Consider the following 23,279-nt stretch of genomic DNA (forward strand, 5'->3'; position numbering starts at 1 on the left):
GGGAAAACATGACTAAAGTCAGCAGAATTAAGAGAAAACCTGATCATCACGCAGAAAACGGTTTTTCAGGACTTAAAATATTTCTGTAGTCATTTGCTGGAAGTTAGACTTTTGAAAAATGTTAAGCTCAAGACGTCACAGAATTTGATCAATTAAATCAATCTGCTATCTAATCAGATGGGTTCTGTCTCTGCTGTGTGAGGGATCAAAAGTCATCAAGATATTTAAAACCTTTTTACAAAAAAAGTTAATTACTTGCAAGAGTTAGATCATATATATATATATATATATATAGTTTATTTTTTGCTCCATTTGGGCACAAAAGGTCACCCACTCCAAATGATTGTGGAACTATTTAGCGCAGGTGTCCAAAAAAGCCTCTGGGAAAGTGTGTTTACATAGTAGTGAAATGCATGACACATTTTGATTTGCCATGAGCACACAAGTGTCACATACAATAACACAATTTCAAGTTCTACACTGCACAGACGTTATTGGCTAACAGCATAGCCAACTAGTGACAACACAAGGCAAACAAATGTACCCTGTTGATGCCAAGGCTGACACCCAAGGTCTTCCATCACTAGGCTGGAGCTCTGTATCCACCACAGTTTACCCGCAAAATGATACCTAAATGCTTGACGCTATTCAAAGGTGTATTAAAGAGAGAAGGAGAAATAGAAGGAAACTGTGTGAGAGGTTGTGGGGGAGAAAGTGAGACAGTCTGCCGAGCCTAATGGCAGTGTGACATTTCTGCTGAGCAGTGGTCACCCATGGTGGCTGTTGGTGACGCAAATGTGACAGAAATGCTGACCCCGTTGGTCAATCCAACCACCACTCTGCTGACAATGCAGGTTCTGGAGGTTTCTTTGTGAATTCAAACCCACATCTCTGGTGCTCAAGGCACAAATCATTAACCTTATAATGCATGTCTAGACAGGAACTTGGAACTAAACAATTCTAAGCTGCTACAGTAAAGTGCTGTGATAAACCTCTGCAGAATGATCCAGATTTTCAGTTCTTCAAACTCTTCCACAGGAATCTTCGGCTGTGTGGACAGGAGCAAATCTGAGAATCTCAGAGGAAAGCTGGCTAATTCATCCACCATCACTATGTGCCTTCCACTCTGTACTGAATATTAATCAGTAAATGTTCCCAGTATCAAGCTGGCATCCAATCCAAACAGATGATGGATGAAGCACCAACTGGGCTATCTCTCCCCTCTCTTTTCTCCCAGTCTCTGCTTCATCCAGTTATAGGCAAATGATGTATATTTGGACTATTTCCTCTGATTGGTTTCATTTAAGGTTCGACTGTGCCATGGTATCTTTTTTTTTTCTTTTTTTCTCCTTTTAGACTGGGATGCAGGGTCCAACACTTTGACTATCTGATTTCTATCCTACAATCCTCCTTTTAAATCATGTTTAATTTATTCTAACGTTGCTTTTGTTGTATTCAGGATGGCCTTCATACATAGACATAATAACAAAGTTATATTACAATTCTGACTGATTAATTTGTGTCTCATCATTATATTTTTATATTTCATCTCAGTGGCATGATAAGAGTTCAAGCAGTTCGAGTGCAAGGACATAAATTTCCTATTTTTCATGAGAGTTACCTCAACTGATAAAACTGAATTGGAAGTGTTCAACCATTCATCCATGAATTGGAAGTATGTAGGAAATAAAATACAGAATGAATATATATCTTGGATTCAAACAAAATCAAATCACTATTATTCCACTGTAAAATTATCTTACTAAGCAGACGTGGTTTGGGTTAGCAGTTTTTTATTTTTGTTTTTTTAAATTAAAACTTAAATTTGGGCCCCTAAAGAGCTCTTGGGTATTATGATGTTTGATAAAGAACTGAGAATAGAGTTAATTTAAAGTAATTTTTTTGCAATTTCTCAAACCAAAAAAAGTTCAAGAAAAAACACATCAACAGAACTGACTTATTAGACCCACTTGCTAAAATAATAAGGTGCTTTTTAAAAAAGGGCGTACCATGTTTTTTTTTTTATTTGTTTTTTTTTTTTTCTGTAAGCACGAAGTACCGCAGCAATTTCCTAATGCTGTGAACCTGTTCACCCATATGGCAATAAAAACCTTCTGATTCTGATTCTGATTCTGATTCTGATGTCAGAATTTTATAACCTGATCAACACTGCAGCATGAATTGCTTGCAAATTCACTGCTGAACAGGACGCAGTTCTCTCTTGGCATGTAATGTTTTCATACCTGAGAGAATCTGGACTGAAAGCCCATTCTGCAGTGACCAAGCCTATCATCAACAGATAGAATCAAAAGGCTAAACTAAAATTTGCAGAGGAACATGGACAGAGGAAAAGTGATCCAAATATCTCTTTAATGACAGCAAGTTTCACTGAGTCAGTTCAGATAGGAGCCATCTTTCACCAAAGTGTGTGGAAGGGTCACAGTTTGGGGGATGATTTTTGCAGCAGACGTTGGGTCTGTTACATGGCTACATGGCAGGATGAATACTACAGCTGACCGATTCAATGTTTGATCTGGACATCGATCCATCTTTTCTTTGTATGTTTTCAAAATCTTTTAATTTAACTGCGAACTCTCCATCTCTGTACAAATATATAGAGGATGCATTTTTTTTATATTGAGGGCTTCAAAAAATATTCAAGTGTACAGCTGGATATATTAATAAATAGATATAGAAAATTTGTCCTGTGAGTGAGGACAAAGAAAATAAGGCAAGCCAAACCCTATGCTACATGCAGTAGCAATGCCTGTCATAGAAACTGTGTAGTTTTGTACTGTTAGCATTCGATTAACACATCATATTTAAAGGATGCTTATCTTCTCAAACAGACACAAAAAGTAAGCCTTAGTAGAAATGTGATCATGAGCCTTTTCTGTGAAAGATGACATAGGATATAGTAACAAAAAAACAAAAAAGTTCAGGTTGACACTGCTCCTTTGTTTTACTTTTATCTTAGTCTGCCTGCTCACTGTCAATCCTCCCTCTATTGCTGACTTACAGACCCTTCCCTGCATTCCTCCAGCAACCTGATTATATTTTAGACTTTGAAAAGTGGTTCCAGAAAAAAAAAAAAAAAAAAGATCCAGAAAAGGAAAAAAATGAAACCCAACATCTCTGGCTCCGACCTTTTCCTACACATTATCACTCATTCCAACTTTAGACTCATTAGGACCGATTTACTGATGTGGAGTTCACACACATATCCCACGTAGACACAAATGCACATTCCAGGGTCTTTGGTGGTTATTAGCTTGGCATTCTGGCTCAGAATGACATCATAAGGCAGGCGGCGTAAACACCCTTGATTGGTGAACAGCTGAGACTGCCAAGAGAGTGGTTGTCAGTGTTGGTGGTCTACAGTTTCCTCCCAGAGTCCTGCATGACAGGGACTAAATGAATGAGGTTGAACAAGCATGTGTTAGAGTGCTGGGACTGATTAGAGCAGTTGGGTTTGTTGTTTGTTTGAAAAAGGGGCAACTCACATCCCAGTTCCTTTTTACATGCCAACATTGTCTTGTAGCAGTAAATATATCATAAATATATGGTTGTGTGATGTTCGGTTTGCTAAGTGAAACGTGAATTCAGTCGTACACTGCTGCTTATTTTTTTAAATTAAAGTTTGTGAATGTGTGTAATCACACACACACACTTCTCACCACACAACATTAGCCATTTACAATCTTTAAATCCGGATTTTTAAAAAAATTTTTTTTTTTATTTGGTAATATGTAATTGTGTTGTCATTTTTACAAGCTTATCCCACAGCAGCTTAGTGGGTTGGAAGAGAGCCAAGAGAGGTGTACTGTACAGTACTGAAGTGATAAGATAGGCACTGTGAGACTATGTATAATATGCATGTGTCTGTTCTACATAAATACATGCACACTGACTTTATTTGTATACATTTATCTGTAGATTAAAAAAAAAAAAAAGGTACTTTCTGCTGCTCCCTTATTCCCAAGGGGCTGCCACAACAGATGAATCTGAGTATTTGATTTGACACAGAATTTAAACCGGTCATCCTCCTATTTATCTGAGCTTGGGATCAGAGCTAGCTTTTACACTAGCTTGTGGCTCCCTGAGGCTGGGTTTGTGTCTCCTCCCAGTCTGTGTTACCCACTACACCATGGAGCCACGTATTTATCTGTAGATGCACATTATATTTATAAAGCCATCAAAGCAACTATGTGTATCAGGACCATTAGTGTGAAAACAAAGACAGAGGCACCGAGTGCCTTCGCCAGGGCAAACACCAGTGCTTTATCTCACAATTTTACTCAATGTAATGTGGATTAGCACTATAATTTAATGGGTTTTTTTCTTTATACTTTATACTACCAATACTATATCAAACTGCTGTGGCTTGGATGTTTTAATAGGAATGTGGCGATAAGTACGTAATAGAACTCACACCAAGACATTAAATGAAGGTAAATCTTTTACAGAAGCTGGATATATGGGACTAAGAAAACCTTTGGTAAGGTCAAATAAATCATTAGTTCAAGAGATGCGACACTTGAAATAACCAGGCCGTGTGCTTTGCCTAGCAGGTCTCTGAGGTCATGGGATCGGGACCATGAATTTTACTTTACATCATCGCAGAAATAACAATATAACTGGTGAAATGTACAGTACTATTTACTGACCTAATTTTTTTTCCTATTTGACTATAAATCTATTTGAGCTCTTTCAAATTCACAAAGCCACTTAATAAAATACCTTCTAGGACCCATATTCTCAACATTTAGCCTTATTTCTGCCTCGAAAGACATTTTATAATTTCAGTTTCCAGTAAAACAGAAAGATTTGCATTGCCTGCAAAAGATACTCACGCCTCAATTATCTAGAGAGACTTCCTCTTTGTTCTCAAGCTCAGTTAAGTTTAGGCAGTTCAGCAGCAATGTGCTTGTGTTGGTGTGTTATTCTTACATTTACATGAGCGTGTAATTGTTGAACTTAGCAGTGTGTTCATTCATTAGTGAGTGCTTACCTCCCTGGTCCCTCTCCTCATCTCTCTACATTAGCTCTGACAGTAATGACTTGCCAGGCCTAACCTCTTAACTGGGCTGATGCATGGTTGTGGGAAAGCCACTCTCCTTGCTTAGCTAAAATGGAAACATGCCATTTCAGTGTTTCAGGTTTTTCATCTGTCCCCCTCTCAGTTTCCTTCCCTTCTGGACAATTTATCCTTTGCTATAAGCAGAAAGTCAAATTTTATATTTACCTCAACTTCACAGAGAAGGGGACATACAGTATACCATTTATTGTTTCTCAAACGCACCACTTGCCAAATAAAGGAAATGCTGGAGCAGCTTTATTTAGAATGTGCAAGAAACAAGTTTAATCTGTACAGAAACAAAATGTACATTACCACTGATCTGCATGTGCTGACTTTTCCCAATGTGACAGTTTATTTCTTTATTATTTATTTGCATTTTAAAAAATATATTGTGTACTTTATGTATTTTTTTGCGTGTGATTTTACCAATAAGATAAGATAAAACTTTAATGATTCCACAGTGGGGAAATTTGCATATTACAGCAGCTCAAGTACAGAGAAGAAGGATGAAATAAAATAAAATAAAACAGAAAACACTATATACATAAAATAAATGTTTTACAAATGTACTGTACTGTGCAAAAGCCACCCCTCATTTCTTTATATTTTGCTTTCAAGCACCAGACTTTCTTGTAATTTTGGTCTTGCGCAATAGTTCTACAGGTTTCCTTCACTCACCTTCAGTCCAGTCCTTATACCTGACCACCACCAGAGGATTATTTTGTTGTTGTTGTTTGTCAACCCACTTAAACTTGACCACTGAATCATTCAAGCATAAAAATGCTCCTAACTCAACGAATAAAACACTGCTACACATAACAGACAAGCAAAAAAGAACCCATTTTAAATTGTATCTTTAGGTACATTGTTACTAGCAACCTATCTCCACATAACTTGTGTCACCATTTCTTTAGTTGAATCTATGAAAAATGCCAAAGATAACACTTTGACAGCCATAAAATAGCATTTTTGGACCACAGATTTCCAAAGAGCTATTAGGCAAAAACCTGGAATAGAGTGCAGTGTGTACTTAGGAAAAAAACAGAAAAGTAAACTGGACAAGTGGAGGGCAAACAAATTTGCAGTCCTAAAAAATATGCCAAATTACACAAGAACTGGACAGAAAAATCAGTGGAAACAGGTTTTTTTGGTCACTATGCAAGTAAGAGGTCAGGAGAAAGGTACAGCAGTGAGGATCTACATCCATCTGTAAAACAGAGGAGGCTCTGTTAGCCAGTAGTTTGGGGTATCTTGTCAAAACTGATGGAATTATGAACAAAGTATTGTCAGATTTTGATCCACCGTGCAGTACCATCTGGAAAGTGTTTTTTTTTTATTGGAAAGAGCTTAATTTTGGTTTGCAAACATACTAGCAATGCAGTAGAAGTATACATGAATACAAACACACACAATGGAACACTATCAGTCATGGAATGGCCTCCCCAGAGCCCCAAACCTTAACATTATTGGAGCAGTGTGGGATGATCTCGACAGAGAACAGAACAAAAAGGTAGCCTTCTCATCCAAAGAAGAGCTTTGAAGATCCTTCAGTAAGTCCAGAGAACTATTCCTGAAGACTGCTTAAAGAATTGGAAGAAGAAGAATAAAGGTGCTGATACCAAATATTGACTTTCAAGCTTGTTAGAAATGTGCAAATGCTGTTTTTGCCTTATATACTACACAGGAAAAACGATAGAGTAAATTTTTTTTAACATTATTTTCATCTGAACGAGCCATTTTTAAACATTTTAGACTGAAATCATTTCGATTGCCCATTAGAATCAGAGTAAAAAAATAAATAAATCTTTAATCTTTAATAAAGCTTTTGATTTACAGGTGTCATACAGTCATGGCAATGACAGTTTTTATGTTGTCCCATATGGTTTCCTGTGAACAATAAAGGTGGCTGTTAAAATACTGATTTCCGATCTATTTATTGTACCTTTAAAAACCTAGTAGTGTAAAATGACTGTAATACAATTACACAGCAAGTGGAATAAATTAACATTTGGCTCTATATATAATTTTTTCAGAGTAAACTTTCATACTTTATGGAATAAAAATCAATTCTATTAAAAGTAAAATTCTGTTTTATTCAGAGCAAAATTTGATACTATTGTGTAAAATTAGATTCCATTGTGAGTAAAATTTTTTTTAATCAGAGTAAAATCCCTATTTAGAATAAAATTCAGTTTTCAGTTCCATTCAGAGTAAATTCTGTTATACTTAGAGTAAAACTATGATAGAGTAGTTTTTTTTTTTTTTTACATTGTACTGAGTAAATTATTATCATGTGGATTAAAATATTTGCACTAATTAGCCAGAGCCCTACAAAATGACTGGTGTGAACCACCTATTAGGAGCATGCCCCAAGGTTGTCAGGTATGCATACAAGGATGTGGGGGGTCATACAAACTACTTAGTACAATTTTGAGTTGCTCAAATGAAAATGGACTAGCCTGCCACATAATTATTTAGATTTGATTTTTGGGGTGTCTTTGAATTCAGCCTTCTGCAGGTTGATAATTTTTATTTCTTTCATTCTTAACACATTACCCAGCCTATATCAGTAGACTGGGTAATGTGTTTTTGCCTATGTGTGTCTTTAAATTTTGGCCAGTGTATATCTTTCTATATATTCAATTCAATTTTATTTATATAGTACCAAATCACAACAAATCACCTCAAGGCACATTATAGTATAACGTAAAGACCCTACAATATGTTTAAACATTTTAATAAATCACTGCACTTATTTACCATTTTTGTAGCAAAATATGCAGAAATGAGGGGTGGCTGAAAACCTTTGCACAATGCTGTATGCGTATTTAAAACAGGCTTACACTTTGAAGTCAGGGTCAAAATGTCCAGATGGAGTTTTATGAAACCCTAAATGAGGTTTAAATTATTTACTAGGGTGATAATAGGTCATTTGATATAAGAACTGCTTCCATGAATTTATAAAGCTATTCTGTTGTGTCTACTTCTAGAACTTACAAAGAAACATGTTATCCCCTTCGTTCACACGTTACTTTCTATAGTTATGTTTGACTGTAATATTCATTTTCTGACATCTCCTATGTAAAAATAATATGTAGATGATTTTTTTTCCCCCACCAAAATTCCTGTACTTTGACCAAAGGGGCTTAATTCAAATAAAAGCATCTACAGTATGCAAGATGATGCAACTTCTCAAAATCAAATGATTTCACAAAAAATTATTTGAAAGTGAAAGTGAAACTACTGCGTAGTGAAACTACACAACCCAGTATTGATGGGAGAAATGACAACTGAATCAGCATGAATAAAGGTAACTTAGAAACGTTAACATTAACATTCATTGAATCAAACTCCTATGATACAGAACCTCATAAAATTATAACTGTCTCTACACTAGTAGCCTGCAGTTATGATTTCAATAACTTTAGTCCCCTACAAACTGTAGTGGAAAACTGCTATTTTAGTTTTCGTAGCAGAAATATATCCATTTTTCTTGCATGTAGTTAGTTTTTTGAGCACAGTAGACTTGTTTTTATCAGACATATGCTGCAGATTTGTGGAACATATTCATGAAGGACTTTTAGCCTTTAGGGCTCTTTTACCCTCACTTCATCCAGAGGGTGGAAAAGATACACGAGTTCAGCTATGCGATTCCTGACTGGACTGCAGAGATAAGACAGCCTAAATAAATCTCCATCCTTCCAAATGGGTTCCAGTGACAGTGGAAATAAAGAGGTTTTGGTTGGCCAGCCAGATGACTGACGTCTCAGTGCTGTTCCCACCTCAGTGACCAGTAGATAAACCCAGGATTAGAGAGAGAGACGCTATTAGACTGCTGCTGCAATCACACATGCATACACACACAAAAATGTATAAGCCCAAATCCATGGGTATGGTGTGTCATTACAAATACACACAGCATTCAAACACAGGGATCCATTCAGGAATTTATATATAAGTGAAATGTTTGCCAGAGATATTTGGCACTCATACAGCTCCAGTAAGTATATTTCATTCTAAAAGTTTGGAATTAAGATTCACACTATCACCCCAGGATATCACCCCTTTGTACAGCCAACCAACCACTAGAATGGTCTAGCAACAAGGACATAATCCTTCACTGGTTTCCCACCTGCAAACAGTGCCAATTATGCTTGCTGGAATGCACAACCAAGCTGGAGGTACCACTACCTGGGTTAAATCCATCTCTCTGTGGTAGATGGTGACCATTTTGCCCCTTTGCTATCCTTGCACCCCAGAATTCATTATTTATCAGAAATGTTAGGCTGCTGAAAGGTTTGAGTAAAGAGGAGAAGAAGAAGAGAACGAAAACAGAAAGGGAAAGATGAAGGGAACACCAGAGCAGAGAGTGGAGAGATGTTATCGGGGATCAGAGATTCTGTCTGAGCTGTGGACCTCTCTGTGTTGTGAACTCCTGGCAGCCTGACCTAAAATGATTCCAATCTATCTCAGGCTGAAGGAAAGACATCCAAAACGAGATAAAGTCAATAACAGCTTCATAAAGCATACACCTGTTTCCTATGTACACTGAGAAACAGGACGAAACAGGTTGGTCATATAGATAATGCAGTTCCATATCAAAGACGAATGTGTGGCATTTAAAGAGGACACAAACTCAACCTCAATTTTGGGCTCCATACTTCAAATTGCTTGAAGAATCTAAAATCCAAACTACTACAGAGGAAGGATTTGTCATTTGTTTGATTCAGAACAAAAACAAAAAGAAATGTGATTTATGTCTTTTAGGTAAAAGCTTGATTCTATTAAGAGCCATGCATGTAAAATGTGAGAGACGAAATCTAAAATGTAATGAATTCTATCAGTGACTTCTTTTAAATTTTATTTTAAAACAAAAATGGAATGAGCAAAGAAATGGGCAATGCTTGAGAGTATACAAAGAACTAAACTAGCCTTAACTGAAGCAAACCATTAGAGCAGCAGACATAAAACATTAAAACTACCCAATTTCCTCCAATATATGGTCTTGTTGTAAGACCTATGAGGTGGCTGTGCACACAAAGCTCTACAGATCTAATGCGAACACCATGGACCCATGAGAGACACAATCATCATTAATGTGGTTATTCTAATTAAATCATCGGTGCTTTCTGCTGAGCTAGCTGCCTGTTGTTTGGTAGTTTCCCTGATAGCTTGTCTAGCAAGGTCTCTTTATACATCAGTCACAGCCCAAAACAGATTGTTAGCCTGTTATGGCTGGGTCCTCGCAGAACAAGTATACTAGGACATTTTATGGCTCTAGACCCCAGTACAAAAGTGCTTGAGTTTACTTTGTTCAGGTACAGATGTTCCTGGGTGGAGGATCAAACTGTACTTGTTTACATCCCTGGCTAAAATTACATGTGAGATGTAAACATTGTTTGGATTTAGAGGTGACATGTACATATTATAATAGTATGCTAACATTTTGGAGTACTGCATCTATTAGTCATCTACCACAACAAAAATAAGGGCTGCGCTCTAGAGCTACTTGATCTTTGAAAGCATATACCAGTTTGGGGACAGCTCTTCCTTCACTCTGATTTGCATTGTATTGCTCTTGGCTGCTGATTATCCCTTGAGGATAATGTGGTGCAGTTATGCAAATGTTGCACCCTGGAGAATGGCCCTTATCTTCAATGGCTCTGCAAAACTCCAGCTGTTTTTTAATTGGTTGCCAGGGTGGGTGAACAACAAGTACCTCCCGGCAGTGCTCTGGTCGGTGATGGAGAGGCAGTAATGCATGGCACGTGGCCAGGGACTCAGAGGGCCTGCCTCGGTCAATATAAGCAATGCTTGCTGTTGTGGTTTTCAAACTTTTTCTCCAGGGGGGAAGATTTACATAAGATTTGTTCTCGTTGCCCAAACGGATTTTGTGGGCGATTGAGTAAAATAAACCAGCATCATTTATTTACTTGGCTTTTGGCTACCAACCAACATGGCTGTCTAATTCTGCTTATACTGGAGGGACTCAGATTGTCTTAGCAATAGACAAACCACAATAAAAGAAATTTAGAACATGTAAAAATAGCCAATAATAAAATACAAGCATGTTTCTTTTTCTAATATACAGTAACGCCAATATTAAGATAAAGTGTTGAAGTCGTGTGTTAAGACGATCCTGCTCTATAGGTGTGAATCATGGATCCTGACCAAACTGCTTAGCAAGAAATTGGATGGAAATTACACTCATATGATTTGTGCCCCCGTAAATGTTTCCTGAAGGAGCCACATCACCAACATGCAGCTCTATAGCAGCCTATTGAAGATCTCGAGTGTCATCTTCAATCGGCGTCTCACATGCTGGCCATGTGATGTGTCAAGATGAAATAACTGCGAGGGTCTTGCTGTGAGAGCCAGATGCTAAGAGGTGTGGTCAGCCGTCCCTGACCCTCAAGAAACTGACCAAAGAGGATGCTGAACAGCAGAAAGAAGACCTTATGTCTGCCATGTTTCACCATCCTTAAATTAAATACATTCATTTAATGTATTATTCTGCATATCTAAACAAATTCAAATAACTACTTTTCAGTGCTTATGTAAAAATACCAAGCTCAGTACTGCCTTCATTCAAACATGCAATCAAACAATCAATGCAGAGAGCAGAGAGAAAGGCAGAAAGGGAAAAAAAAAAAATCATCAACCAAAACCATTTTTTACTATTCCCATCAGCATGATCTGGTTATCAGCTAAAATTCCCACTTTGGAACAATAAAAATTATTTTACCTTTTTATTTATCTGCTCACAATTACTAGCTATTGATATACTCCATCCCTAGAGAGCAAAATAACATTCACTCAGAAAAAAGAAGCACAGTTTAATACTGTTCACAGAGCAAAGTGTACAGTTAAATACAGGTAACTGGAGTTTTCTGTGTTGAAGGTACAGCACATTTTACACTTGGCCCTCTTCCTATCAGTCTTGTTTTGTCAAAAAGAAAAAAGAAAGCTCTTGCTGATATTAAACCTGATTTTTCAGTTTAACAAAGCATTTTTTTTTTTACTTCCACTAGATGTCAGTTTGTAATATTAGTCTGACTTGTACAATGTTGCCTCTACAATAGATCTTGACCTGATATACAGTATACCCAGGGGAAAAATGCACTCAAGCATCCCTAGCACTAACCATATGTCACAACTTAGGGATACACTTTTAACACCAACAGAACTGGATCACTGGTGAAAAGAATTTGAGTGATCGGCACTTAGTGTCGCCTCTAGCACTCATTTCTGAGCCGCGTTTCAAATCAGGGTAGAGACAGTATGACATTTATTCTTTTAGACTGGATGTCTAGGCAAAAACTGTGCTATATTCGCATAAAACACTATTAGTATCACTCCAGGAACTGCAGTGGTTTATTACAATTTTTGAACATTGAGCTCTAACTGATGAATTAACCAGGATTTTTCTACCTTGCTTTGAAAGGTTGTCCATCTGGCCTGGTGGGAGAAACTGATCCATCCTCACCCTAGCACTTGGTTCAGCATCAAACTACCAAACTGAAATGTCACTTTAACTCTCCACAAGCACTTGTCACTGCAGGACTAGCTTTGTCCCCAGGCTACAGCTCCAAGTTTCATATAGTGTAGTGTCAGAAAGGCTATTCCCCCTCCATCTCACATTCGAATCATATTCACCTACCTCCTTTAATGTGTTATTCCTGTGGATAGGTGGGAGAGAGTATGCATTCACTCAAGAGATGCCAAAGACAAATCGTTACACTGCTGCCCTTAGTTAGACACACACACACGCACACACGCACACAGGCTTAGGCAAATGTGTACTTCTACAGTTATGTGCACTTGCAGACACACCATCTTCAGGAGGGAAGGTGGCCAATTTCAAGAGGCTTGACACATACAACCACTTTTCCTTCTCCTTCTCCCTTTCTATTCCCCTTTCTCTCAACTACTTCCTTTCTTCTGATGCCTAACCTGTCAAGCCACAGAGAAAAATTCATTCACACTCAGGAAAGGAATCATTTGCAGGTCTGGAGAGATCCTGCCCTGGTTAAAGGCTGCCCTTGTGAGAAATTCTCTACTGACTTTCGAGGCAACAAATCAACTATGATTGAGATTTGAGCCATTAAATTTAGAAGAGTTTCAAATCATAAGCGGAAATTACTACAGTGAGATGTTGCATAAATAATGTTGTAACTATTAACTGGTAAGTGATGGAAGTTACTAAATATTGAATCTCTCTCATATGAGTGACTTTTATGCCCCTGCTCTTGTGTATAGTGTCTCCGTTGTGCTAAAACAACTGTTCATCTGTGTCAGCTTAATGCTGGCTCTAACGCGATCCTGAATTAAAGTGGGGATAATATGATACGAGCATATGCTCAACCCATCTATGAGTGTTTCATCTTGCCACTCTATGCTCTTAAACAGACTTGCCCTGTGCCGCAATCTGTGAAGCATATTGTAACATATGGCAAGTTTACGATGACTGTCCAGTCGTAGCCACCAGCCAATATCACCCAGTTTAGAAGTGAGGACATGCCATCTGTCAAAAAGATGATCACTGCTGCACAACTTTCTGTTTTTCTTCTTTTTTTTTTTTTTTTTTAACTGTAGAAACACACAAACACTGTATGCATATAAAATATGGAAAAACATGGGCATCATGCACAGAGAGATGGCAAGGGGATTGAGCAAAAGCAGTTGAACAAATCTAAAACCTGGAAGAAAAACGACAGCAACACACACACACACACACACACACTTATCTGAATCTTATCACTGAGAAAAATCAAATCTTCAGGCGTTGTTTGGGATGAACACGAGTTGTTTGTGAAGGAAATGACAAGTCTGTTTATTTTGTCAAGTCAGCATGGAGAAAAAGTAGCGTTTTCCCTCAGAGATTACAGGGATGAAGATTTGGCAAAGAAATACTGCATTACATGTTGTGGTTAAGTGTTACATTGCAGTAATATGATGAAAATTGTATTTTTACGCAAATGAAAGATGTATTCTGGACCACAGAAATGAAGGAGGACATGATCATCTCAACAAAAAAACATTTCCTAGCCAGTAAGCAAACTTCTACAATCTCACTCTTGAGCTCAGAACTGTGAAGATCAACCACAGAACAAGATGTGGCGACCATAATTGGGCCATGCTGCAAAATTTCCATAAGAGTTACATTCCACCAGTTCATATGTTTAAATTTGTGGTAAACAAAGCAGTAACAAATGGTAAAATGACCAGGCTTAGTGACATGAGCATTACACTGTGGAAAGAAGTTTCTACAGTCTATGATAATTATCTCACACACACAAACACAAAGAGGCACACACATACACACAGTGGAAAATGGGAAAACATTGACTGTGAGATTGTTAAAATGGGAAGTAGGATAAGAGCTTAATGTTCTTGTTAAACTGCTTTGTCTTTCTGATTCTCACATGCACTCACACGCTAACAGTTATATTTCAGTATTAAACCTCACACAACAAAGTCATAATATTAGGGATAGGCATTCTGAGCAAAAAATACTACAGAAGACAGGATTGTGTGAAGGCTCCTGTCATCATTGGCTTTTTATGTTTCCCGTTTGTACGATACCATCCAAGCCGATTTTCACTGGTCTCATACCTGGGCATTTCTCAATATGCATTCTTGAGTATACTTGTGTTCTTGTGGGCTTGTGAGACGTCATCAGTCACAGCCTAAGTGTGGGTCCAATTCAAAGTACGCATGAAGTTAAGTACACTCAAAATGCCTGGATGTGTTCTTGCCCTGCCCATTCTAACGAGGATGCATCAAGTGGTGACGTATGTAATCTTGGTCAAGTATCCCAGAATGCATTTAGACTGAAAATTGAAACCGGCTTAAGTTGTAAGTAATGAAGACTGCAACGACTCCTCAAGTAACTTGAATAATTCGATTATGGAAAATCCTTGACACATTTGTTGCTTCAATGCATCGTTTAAACTCTGCAGCGCTCAGGTGTCTCCATGCGTGAGGAACATTTCACCTCCGATTGGCAGTATTAAAGTTCTCTGTCGCTGCAACAGATTTCCGTCATTTGGAAAAAATGGCCCTTTAACACAGAGTGGATCTCAAAGAGAAGGAGCCGTAATTGAGATGGTGAGCTCAGGTGGAACGAAAGAAAACATTTTTCTAGCGTCCAAAGCAGCAACGCGTTTTCCTGTAACCACCATTAAAACCTTTACTGGGAAACAGCTGGAGGAGCCCTTTATCAACCACCTGATCAGCAAGTGTCAACATGAAAAAAAGAGAACTCTGTAGCTGCTCCATCCCCCGCTGTTTGCTTCACACAGCGAAAAACTGCAGTATGGAAGTTAAAATATGCAGATTAACTGTTAATATGACAAAAGTATTTCTTATCCAATTACTCGATTAATTGATGGAATAATCGATTACTAAAATAATCGACAGTTGTAGCCCTAAAGTAATATTTTAAAATATTACAGTTTCTGTGACATAAATTAAACCTTTAAGATATTTTTAGGTGAGAATTAGTGATGAGCAAAGCAAAGGTTCATGACACACAAACATTCAAAGCAGTTGTGCCGAAATTGTTTCAGGGTTTCGAAATGATCTGACACCCATCTCTACAATGACAGCTACTGGCCACGTTTGCAGTGACACAATCAGGGCTTTCAAATTATGCTGACGGCAGGAGCATTTTCCACCTACACCACCACTCTGCACCGTCTACTTTTTAATTTTCCTAAAAAAAATTTCTTTGTGCCATCCGCCGTCTCCATTTCCAGCGCCATGTGGACGTACGTGGCAATATTTACGTTCTTTCAATCTGAGCCATTTGATTGGTTCACAACTGCCATGTAACTATTCATATCGTCTGCTGCCGTCATGGCTTCGGTCTCGGTCATGAGGCGCCTGCTACTTTGGCATGCCCCACTGCTTCTCCAAAACAATTTGAAAGCCCTGACAATACAGATGAGAATTGCACAAATCTAAACAAAGCTACAGAGTATCAAAAATTACGATCAACACATGTTTTGGAGAAATCCATATACAATCTAGCAAGAAAAACTTTGAACTAATTAAAGACAGCAAGCTGTGACTGTAATGAACAGTGCATTTTAGCAAATACCATTTTCCCCCTGTCATATTACCATACCTTAGGCTGTTTCAGTTACTTACTAATTCAATGCAATGACCATGGCCTCAGACTATCCATCCATCCATCCATTTTCTTCCGCTTATCCGGGGCCGGGTCGCGGGGGCAGAAGCCTAAGCAGAGAAGCCCAGGCTTCCCTCTCCCCAGCCACCTCCTCCAGCTCATCCGGAGGGATCCCAAGGCGTTCCCAGGCCAGCCGAGATACATAATCTCTCCAGCGTGTCCTGGGTCTACCACGGGGCCTCTTCCCGGTGGGACATGCCCGGAACACCTCACCCAGGAGGCGGCCAGGAGGCATCCTAATCAGATGCCCGAGCCACCTCAACTGGCTCCTTTCGATGTGGAGGAGCAGCGGCTCTACTCTGAGCCCCTCCTGGATGGCCGCACTCCTCACCTTATCTCTAAGGGAGAGGCCAGCCACCCTTCGAAGGAAACTCATTTCTGCCGCTTGTATTCGCGATCTTATTCTTTCGGTCACTACCCAAAGCTCGTGACCATAGGTGAGGGTAGGAACGTAGATCGACCGGTAAATCGAGAGCTTCGCTTTTACGCTAAGCTCCCTCTTCACCACAACGGACCGGTGCAGCGTCCGCATCACTGCAGAAGCAGCCCCAATCCGCCTGTCGATCTCCCGTTCCCTTCTCCCATCACTCGTGAACAAGACCCCGAGATACTTAAACTCCTCCACTTGAGGCAAGAACTCGTTCCTGAGCCGGAGATGGCACTCCACCCTTTTCCGGCTGAGGACCATGGCCTCAGACTTAGAGGTGCTGATTCTCATGCCAGCCGCTTCAGACTCGGTTGCGAACCGTTCCACTGCGAGCTGGAGGCCCCCCCCTGATGAAGCCAACAGAACCGCATCATCTGCAAAAAGCAGAGATGAGACTCTGAGGCCACCAAGGAAGAAGCCTTCCGCCACCTGGCTACGCCTAGAAATTCTGTCCATAAAAATTATGAACAGAATCGGTGACAAAGGGCAGCCCTGACGGAGTCCAACACCCACAGGAAACGAATCCGACTTATTACCGGCTATACGGACCAAGCTCTCACTGTGGTTGTACAAGGACTGAATGGCCCGCAACAATAGGCCAGACACCCCATACTCCCGCAGAACCTCCCAAAGGACACCCCGAGGGACACGGTCGAATGCCTTCTCCAAGTCCACAAAGCACATGTAGACTGGTTGGGCAAACTCCCACGCACACTCGAATATCCTTGAGAGGATAAAGAGCTGGTCCAGCGTTCCACGACCAGGACGAAAACCGCATTGTTCCTCCTGAATCCGAGGTTCGACTAACGGACGCACCCTCCTTTCCAGCACCCTGGCATAGACCTTACCGGGGAGGCTGAGTAGTGTGATCCCCTGAAAGTTGGAGCACACCCTCCGGTCTCCCTTCTTAAAGATGGGGACCACCACCCCGGTCTGCCAATCCAATGGCACTGCCCCAGATCTCCACGCGATGTTGCAGAGGCGTGTCAACCAAGACAGCCCTACAACATCCAGAGTCTTCAGCAACTCAGGGCGAATCTCATCCACCCCAGGGGCTCTGCCACCAAGGAGTTGTTTAACTACCTCAGTGACCTCACCCCCAGTGATGGTCAAGTCATCCCCCTCATCCCCAGACTCTGCTTCCACTACAGAAGGCGTGTCAGTGGGATTCAGAAGGTCCTCGAAGTATTCCTTCCACCGTCCGACTATATCCTCAGTTGAAGTCAGCAGCACCCCCCCCACACTATAAACAGTGTGAGTGAAGCACTGCTTTCCCCTCCTGAGTCGCCTGACGGTTTGCCAGAATCGCTTCGATGCCGTCCGAAAGTCTTTTTCCATAGCCTCACCGAACTCCTCCCACACCCGAGTTTTTGCTTCGGCCACTGCCCGAGCTGCATTCCGCTTGGCCTGTCGATACCTGTCAGCTGCCTCCGGAGTCCCACAGGCTAACCAAGCCCGATAGGACTCTTTCTTCAGCTTGATGGCTCCCTTCACCTCCGGTGACCACCATCTGGTTCGGGGGTTACCACCACGACAGGCACCAACCACCTTGCAGCCACAGCTCTGAGCAGCAGCCTCAACAATGGAGGTGCGGAACATGGTCCATTCTGACTCAATGTCCTCAGCCTCCCTCGGAATGCTGTCGAAGTTCTGCCGGAGGTGGGAGTTGAAGATCTCCCGGACTGGGGCTTCTGCCAGGCGTTCCCAGCGCACCCTCACAATACGTTTAGGTGTGCCAGGTCTGTCCAGCATCTTCCCCCGCCACCTGATCCAACTCACCACCAGGTGGTGATCAGTTGACAGCTCAGCTCCTCTCTTCACCCGAGTGTCCAGAACATACGGCCGCAGATCTGATGATACGATTACAAAATCGATCATCGACCTGCGATCTAGGGTGTCCTGGTGCCATGTGCACTTATGGACATCCTTGTGTTCGAACACGGTGTTTGTTATGGACAAACTGTGGTTTGCACAGAAGTCCAATAACAAAACACCATTCGGGTTCAGATCGGGCAGGCCGTTCCTCCCAATCACGCCCCTCCAGGTCTCACTGTCATTGCCCACGTGAGCGTTGAAGTCTCCCAGCAAGACTATGGAGTCACCAGATGGAGCACTCTCCAGCACCCCGCCCAGCAACTCCAAAAAGGGTGGGTACCCTGAACTGTCATTCGGCGCATAAGCGCAAACAACAGTCAGGACCCGTTCCCCAGCCCGAAGGCGCAGGGAAACTACCCTCTCGTCCACCGGTGAAAACTCCGACGTACAGGCAGCAAGCCGGGGGGATACAAGAATACCCACCCCAGCTCGCCGCCTCTCTCCGAGGGCAACTCCAGACTGGAACAGAGTCCAGCCCTTCTCCAGGAGACTGGTTCCAGAGCCCAGGCCATGCGTTGAGGTGAGCCCAACTATATCTAGCTGGTATCTCTCAACCTCACGCACTAGCTCAGGCTCCTTCCCCACCAGAGTGGTGACATTCCATGTCCCAATAGCCAGTTTCGATAGCCGGGGATCAGTCCGCCAGGGCCTCTGCCCTCGGCCACCGCCCGACACACACTGCACCCGACCCCTATGACACCTCCTGCGGGTGGTGGGCCTGCAGGAGGGCGGGCCCATGTAACCTCTTCGGGCTGCGCCCGGCCAAGCACCACGGGCTAATGCCTGGCCACCAGACGCTCTCCCTCTAGCTCCCTCCCCAGGCCTGGCTCCAGGGTGGGGCCCCGGTAACCCTATCCCGGGCAGGGTAAACTGTTCCCCTGTTTTTTCACTCATAAGGGTCTTCTGAACCGCTCTTTGTCTGGACCCTCACCCAGGACCAGTTTGCCATGGGAGACCCTACCAGGGGGACAAGCCCCCAGACAACATAGCTCCTGGGATCACTGGGACACACAAACCCCTCCACCACGATAAGGTGGCGATTCACGGAGGAGGAGGCCTCAGACTAGGAGGTGCTAATTCTCATAGCTGCTGTTTCATACTAGTAAAGACAGAATACATAATCCAGCAAAAATGTGTTTTTAATATTAACAATATGCACCCATACTACAGAATCTGCTGATATCAATGCATTATGTATAACACCACTATAATCATAAAGGAACCACGCACAAAACCTAATGTAATCACGTTTACATTTGAGCAGCATTGCTGAGCAGTAGGTATGGCTTTAACATTGCTCAATGATAAGTCATAGGCTGTACTATTTATGGCCATGAATCATCCTTGACCAACATCCTTGACTTGATAGCCAGTGCCAACCAGAAGTTGACATCACAGGCTAATCAATAAGGCTGAACCCTATAACTGATGGTATTATAAATAGACTGGCTTTTTCCCTTAAAAATTTTTACTATCTAGCTACTGCCAGCTTTTCCGTAAACATAGGTCAGTAGCTGAATATGGGGGAATCCCCACTTTCTCCATTTCAGTCAATAATGATCAAGTAGGTATAGTCAATCACACAGCACAGTGTGATGACATGATTACGCTAAGTCGATCAGGCATGAGAAAGATGCTACATATCATCAGCATATATTATCATAGCACTAGCAACCGGAAATCGTTCGTGTTGTTTACTCTCCACTTCAGATAAATACTGCTAAAGTGTACAAATAGTACTAAACATTCAGGAATATGAATACTGTATTGCGTATCTTTGAAGAGTAAAGAACACATATGCCAAATTGCCAAAGGCTCAATTCCTTGTGGTTTTGTAGTCTATAGACCAGGAAGGTAAAACCTCAAGGACACACGCCTGGACCAATGGATGGCTGGACAGACAGACGAGAAAAGCAAAGACTAGATTCTGAGGCCACAGGCGTAGCCAAGTGGCAGAAGGCTTCTGCCTTGGTGACAAACCAATTTATAAAATAAAATATATTGAAAAAGTGTAGACCCCAATAATGTTTTGTAGGAAATCTTTCATCTACAGTGGAAGTGTGAATGAATGTAGCAAATTATGCTGATGAAAAATGAAGATGAATAAGAGAAAAAAAAAAATCAATTAATAATGTCTATATTTGTCCATCCATCCATTCTCTTCTGCTTATCCTTGTCAGGGTCACAGGGGGCGACAACAGTGCTAGTTTTTAGCTCTTTAAGTATTTCAGATTTTTTTATAAGATATGATTCACTCAGGTTATCTAACGAGAGATGTTATGTTTATTTCAGTGTTTTATTTGTTCCAGAGCCAATTGGTCTGGCTGAGATTAAGCTTAAGCTTCATAACTGGTTCATTTTATTTCATTTACAGTCTTACTGGAGCGCTGTCAGTATATTTTGAACCGAATCTTTCATTCTTTTTCCCCCTGATGTAGAAATGTGTAATATTTGTTTTGACAACTTATTCTGAATTAAAACATTAATAATCCTTATACCCAGTGAGAAAAGTGAGAGCCTTTTCATCAGGAACAGAAACACCTGGACCTGCATGTTGATGCTGTTCATGGATATCCTGAAGACCAATATCAACCCTGAGTGAACTTGCCAAGTGTAAACAAGCAAGTACACAAGTGGCACACTTGTGTACTTGCTAGTTGAGAAACGTCCCTGGTAGATAATGCATTCTTCTTTTGTTGTTTAATCGCAGTTTGCAAAAAGATTTTTACGGGCATTACTGCCATCTTCTGGCAGCAGAAGCATTAGCAAAAAAAAGTTTGAAAATTAATATTTTTGGCAAAAAAGTAGTTGCATAACTGATTAATTTATTTTTCTTTAATAACTTAATTACTATTTGAAAATCATGCCCTTTTCTAATAAATATTAGCAGCATTTTAGATGACAGGGACATCTTTTATTCCCTGCAAAGCCTTGCAAACAGGCAGTTTCTGTTATTCCCTTTTATATTAATCTAATCTTAACAATCCCTTCCCCTCCAATGATGCTTCAAAGATAGATAAGTCTATTCTGCTTTGAATAATAATTCATGTTTGATTAGTTGTATTCAGAAACAGGTTCAAGAGTGTGTCACATCCAGTGAGTGTGTCACATCCAGTCGACGAGTTGGGTCCTGCGAGCGAGCCTTGGGCTGTGAAGACGGCGTTATATTCTGCTGGCTGCAATCTGACGAAGCAGCGACTGAATTAAAGCGACTAAACTTCACTAAGCGGAGATCTGTGAGACGTGAGGAGACGTGAGGAGATCAGCGGAGGACGTCTGTGAGACCCTGGAGGACGTCTGTGAGATGCGTCACTGCTGAGATCACGCGAGAGCTGTGCGTAAGTAATATGGCGGTATAGTAAACAAACCGGTGCAACTCAGGTAAATCAAACCAATATATTTATACCAAAATAGAATTATTCCTAATACTAACCTCTGCCTATTAATTCTTTCAATATAACAAACTGGACGAGGAAACATTGTACAGCCTGGAGAGCTACGTCGACGAGTGCTTTGTCAACTTCGTGATGGGCAAACCACAAAAAAATCCTGCTACCACGGCCACACCAACTTCTAAACGCACTCGTTCCGAGTGCTCAACAAGCACATCCACATTATCCCCAGAGAAAAGCTTCACTGATGTCCTGGACTCCATCGACAAGAAGCTAACTAGCCTAGATGCCCGACTTGCCTTGGTGGAGGTACTACACAAGGAATTCCAACAGCTGAGGGTGTCGTTGGAGTTTAGCCAAGAGCAGGTGGCGTCGCTTGCTGTCGAGAACCAAACGCTGAGGGATACCGTGAAACAACTCACCGATGGGATGACACAGCTGACCGGGGAAAACAAGAAAATGAGGGAGACCATTCTGGACATCCAGGCTCGGAGCATGCGGGACAACCTCGTCTTCTCCGGGATCCCAGAGCAAGCAGAGGAGGATGCCGAAGCCTCGGTTCGCGAATTCCTCCAGCATCAGCTGAAACTCCCGAGTGAAGCGGTAAAAAATATAACTTTCCATCGTGTTCACCGGCTCGGAGGTAAGAAGCCCGATAACAAACGGCCTCGGCCAATTGTAGCTAAATTTGAACATTACAAGCAAAAAGAGCAGGTCAGGAGTCGGGGCAGAGAGCTGCGTGGAACACACTACAGTGTTAATGAACAATTTCCAAAAGAGATTCTCGATCGGAGGCGAGTATTATTTCCAATAAGGAAGAAATACATCACTGAGGGCGTCAGAGCTACGGTAGCTGTAGATAAGCTTTATGTTAACGGTCAGCTGTACAGGGACCGGGAGGTTACCCCATGGCTTTATTAGGAGCAACTTCATGTTAATTTAAAGCATGTAATTGATTAGATAAGAGATAAACTTAAACCGCGGCCGGTCTACAGGTCTGTATATAACAATTAATGCACAGCTCTTTGTTTTGTTATCATGTTGTTTTTTTTTTTCTTTTTTTATGCTTGGCTCTTTGGTGTTTGCACTGTTTCATTTCTCTCTCACTTTACACTCCTTTTTCTTCTTCTTTTTTTGCACCCAACATGTTTGCCACACGGACATACAGCACACACACTACCATACAGGATACACAGTCATGCAGGGTGCGTACACATGCGCACACAAGGTCATGGAGGACACATGCGAGGACGCGCGCACACATCTTTAGTAAACACACAACACTTCACCTGTTAATCTAAACATGAGCAC

General features: G+C 41.1%; 1 protein-coding gene across 1 annotated transcript; it reads left to right on the forward strand.

Annotated features, from left to right (window-relative positions):
- The first annotated feature begins 21,933 nt into the window (after positions 1–21,933).
- LOC115786295 (uncharacterized) lies at positions 21,934–22,932 on the forward strand. Its single transcript, XM_030738387.1, has 2 exons — positions 21,934–21,957; positions 22,064–22,932. The coding sequence occupies exon 2, from the start codon at positions 22,104–22,106 to the stop codon at positions 22,887–22,889; it is 786 nt and encodes a 261-aa protein (XP_030594247.1). The 5' UTR covers positions 21,934–21,957; positions 22,064–22,103; the 3' UTR covers positions 22,890–22,932.
- Positions 22,933–23,279: the final 347 nt, after the last annotated feature.

The sequence above is a fragment of the Archocentrus centrarchus genome, chromosome 9, assembly GCF_007364275.1.
Source record: "Archocentrus centrarchus isolate MPI-CPG fArcCen1 chromosome 9, fArcCen1, whole genome shotgun sequence".
In the NCBI taxonomy this organism is placed as follows: domain Eukaryota; kingdom Metazoa; phylum Chordata; class Actinopteri; order Cichliformes; family Cichlidae; genus Archocentrus; species Archocentrus centrarchus.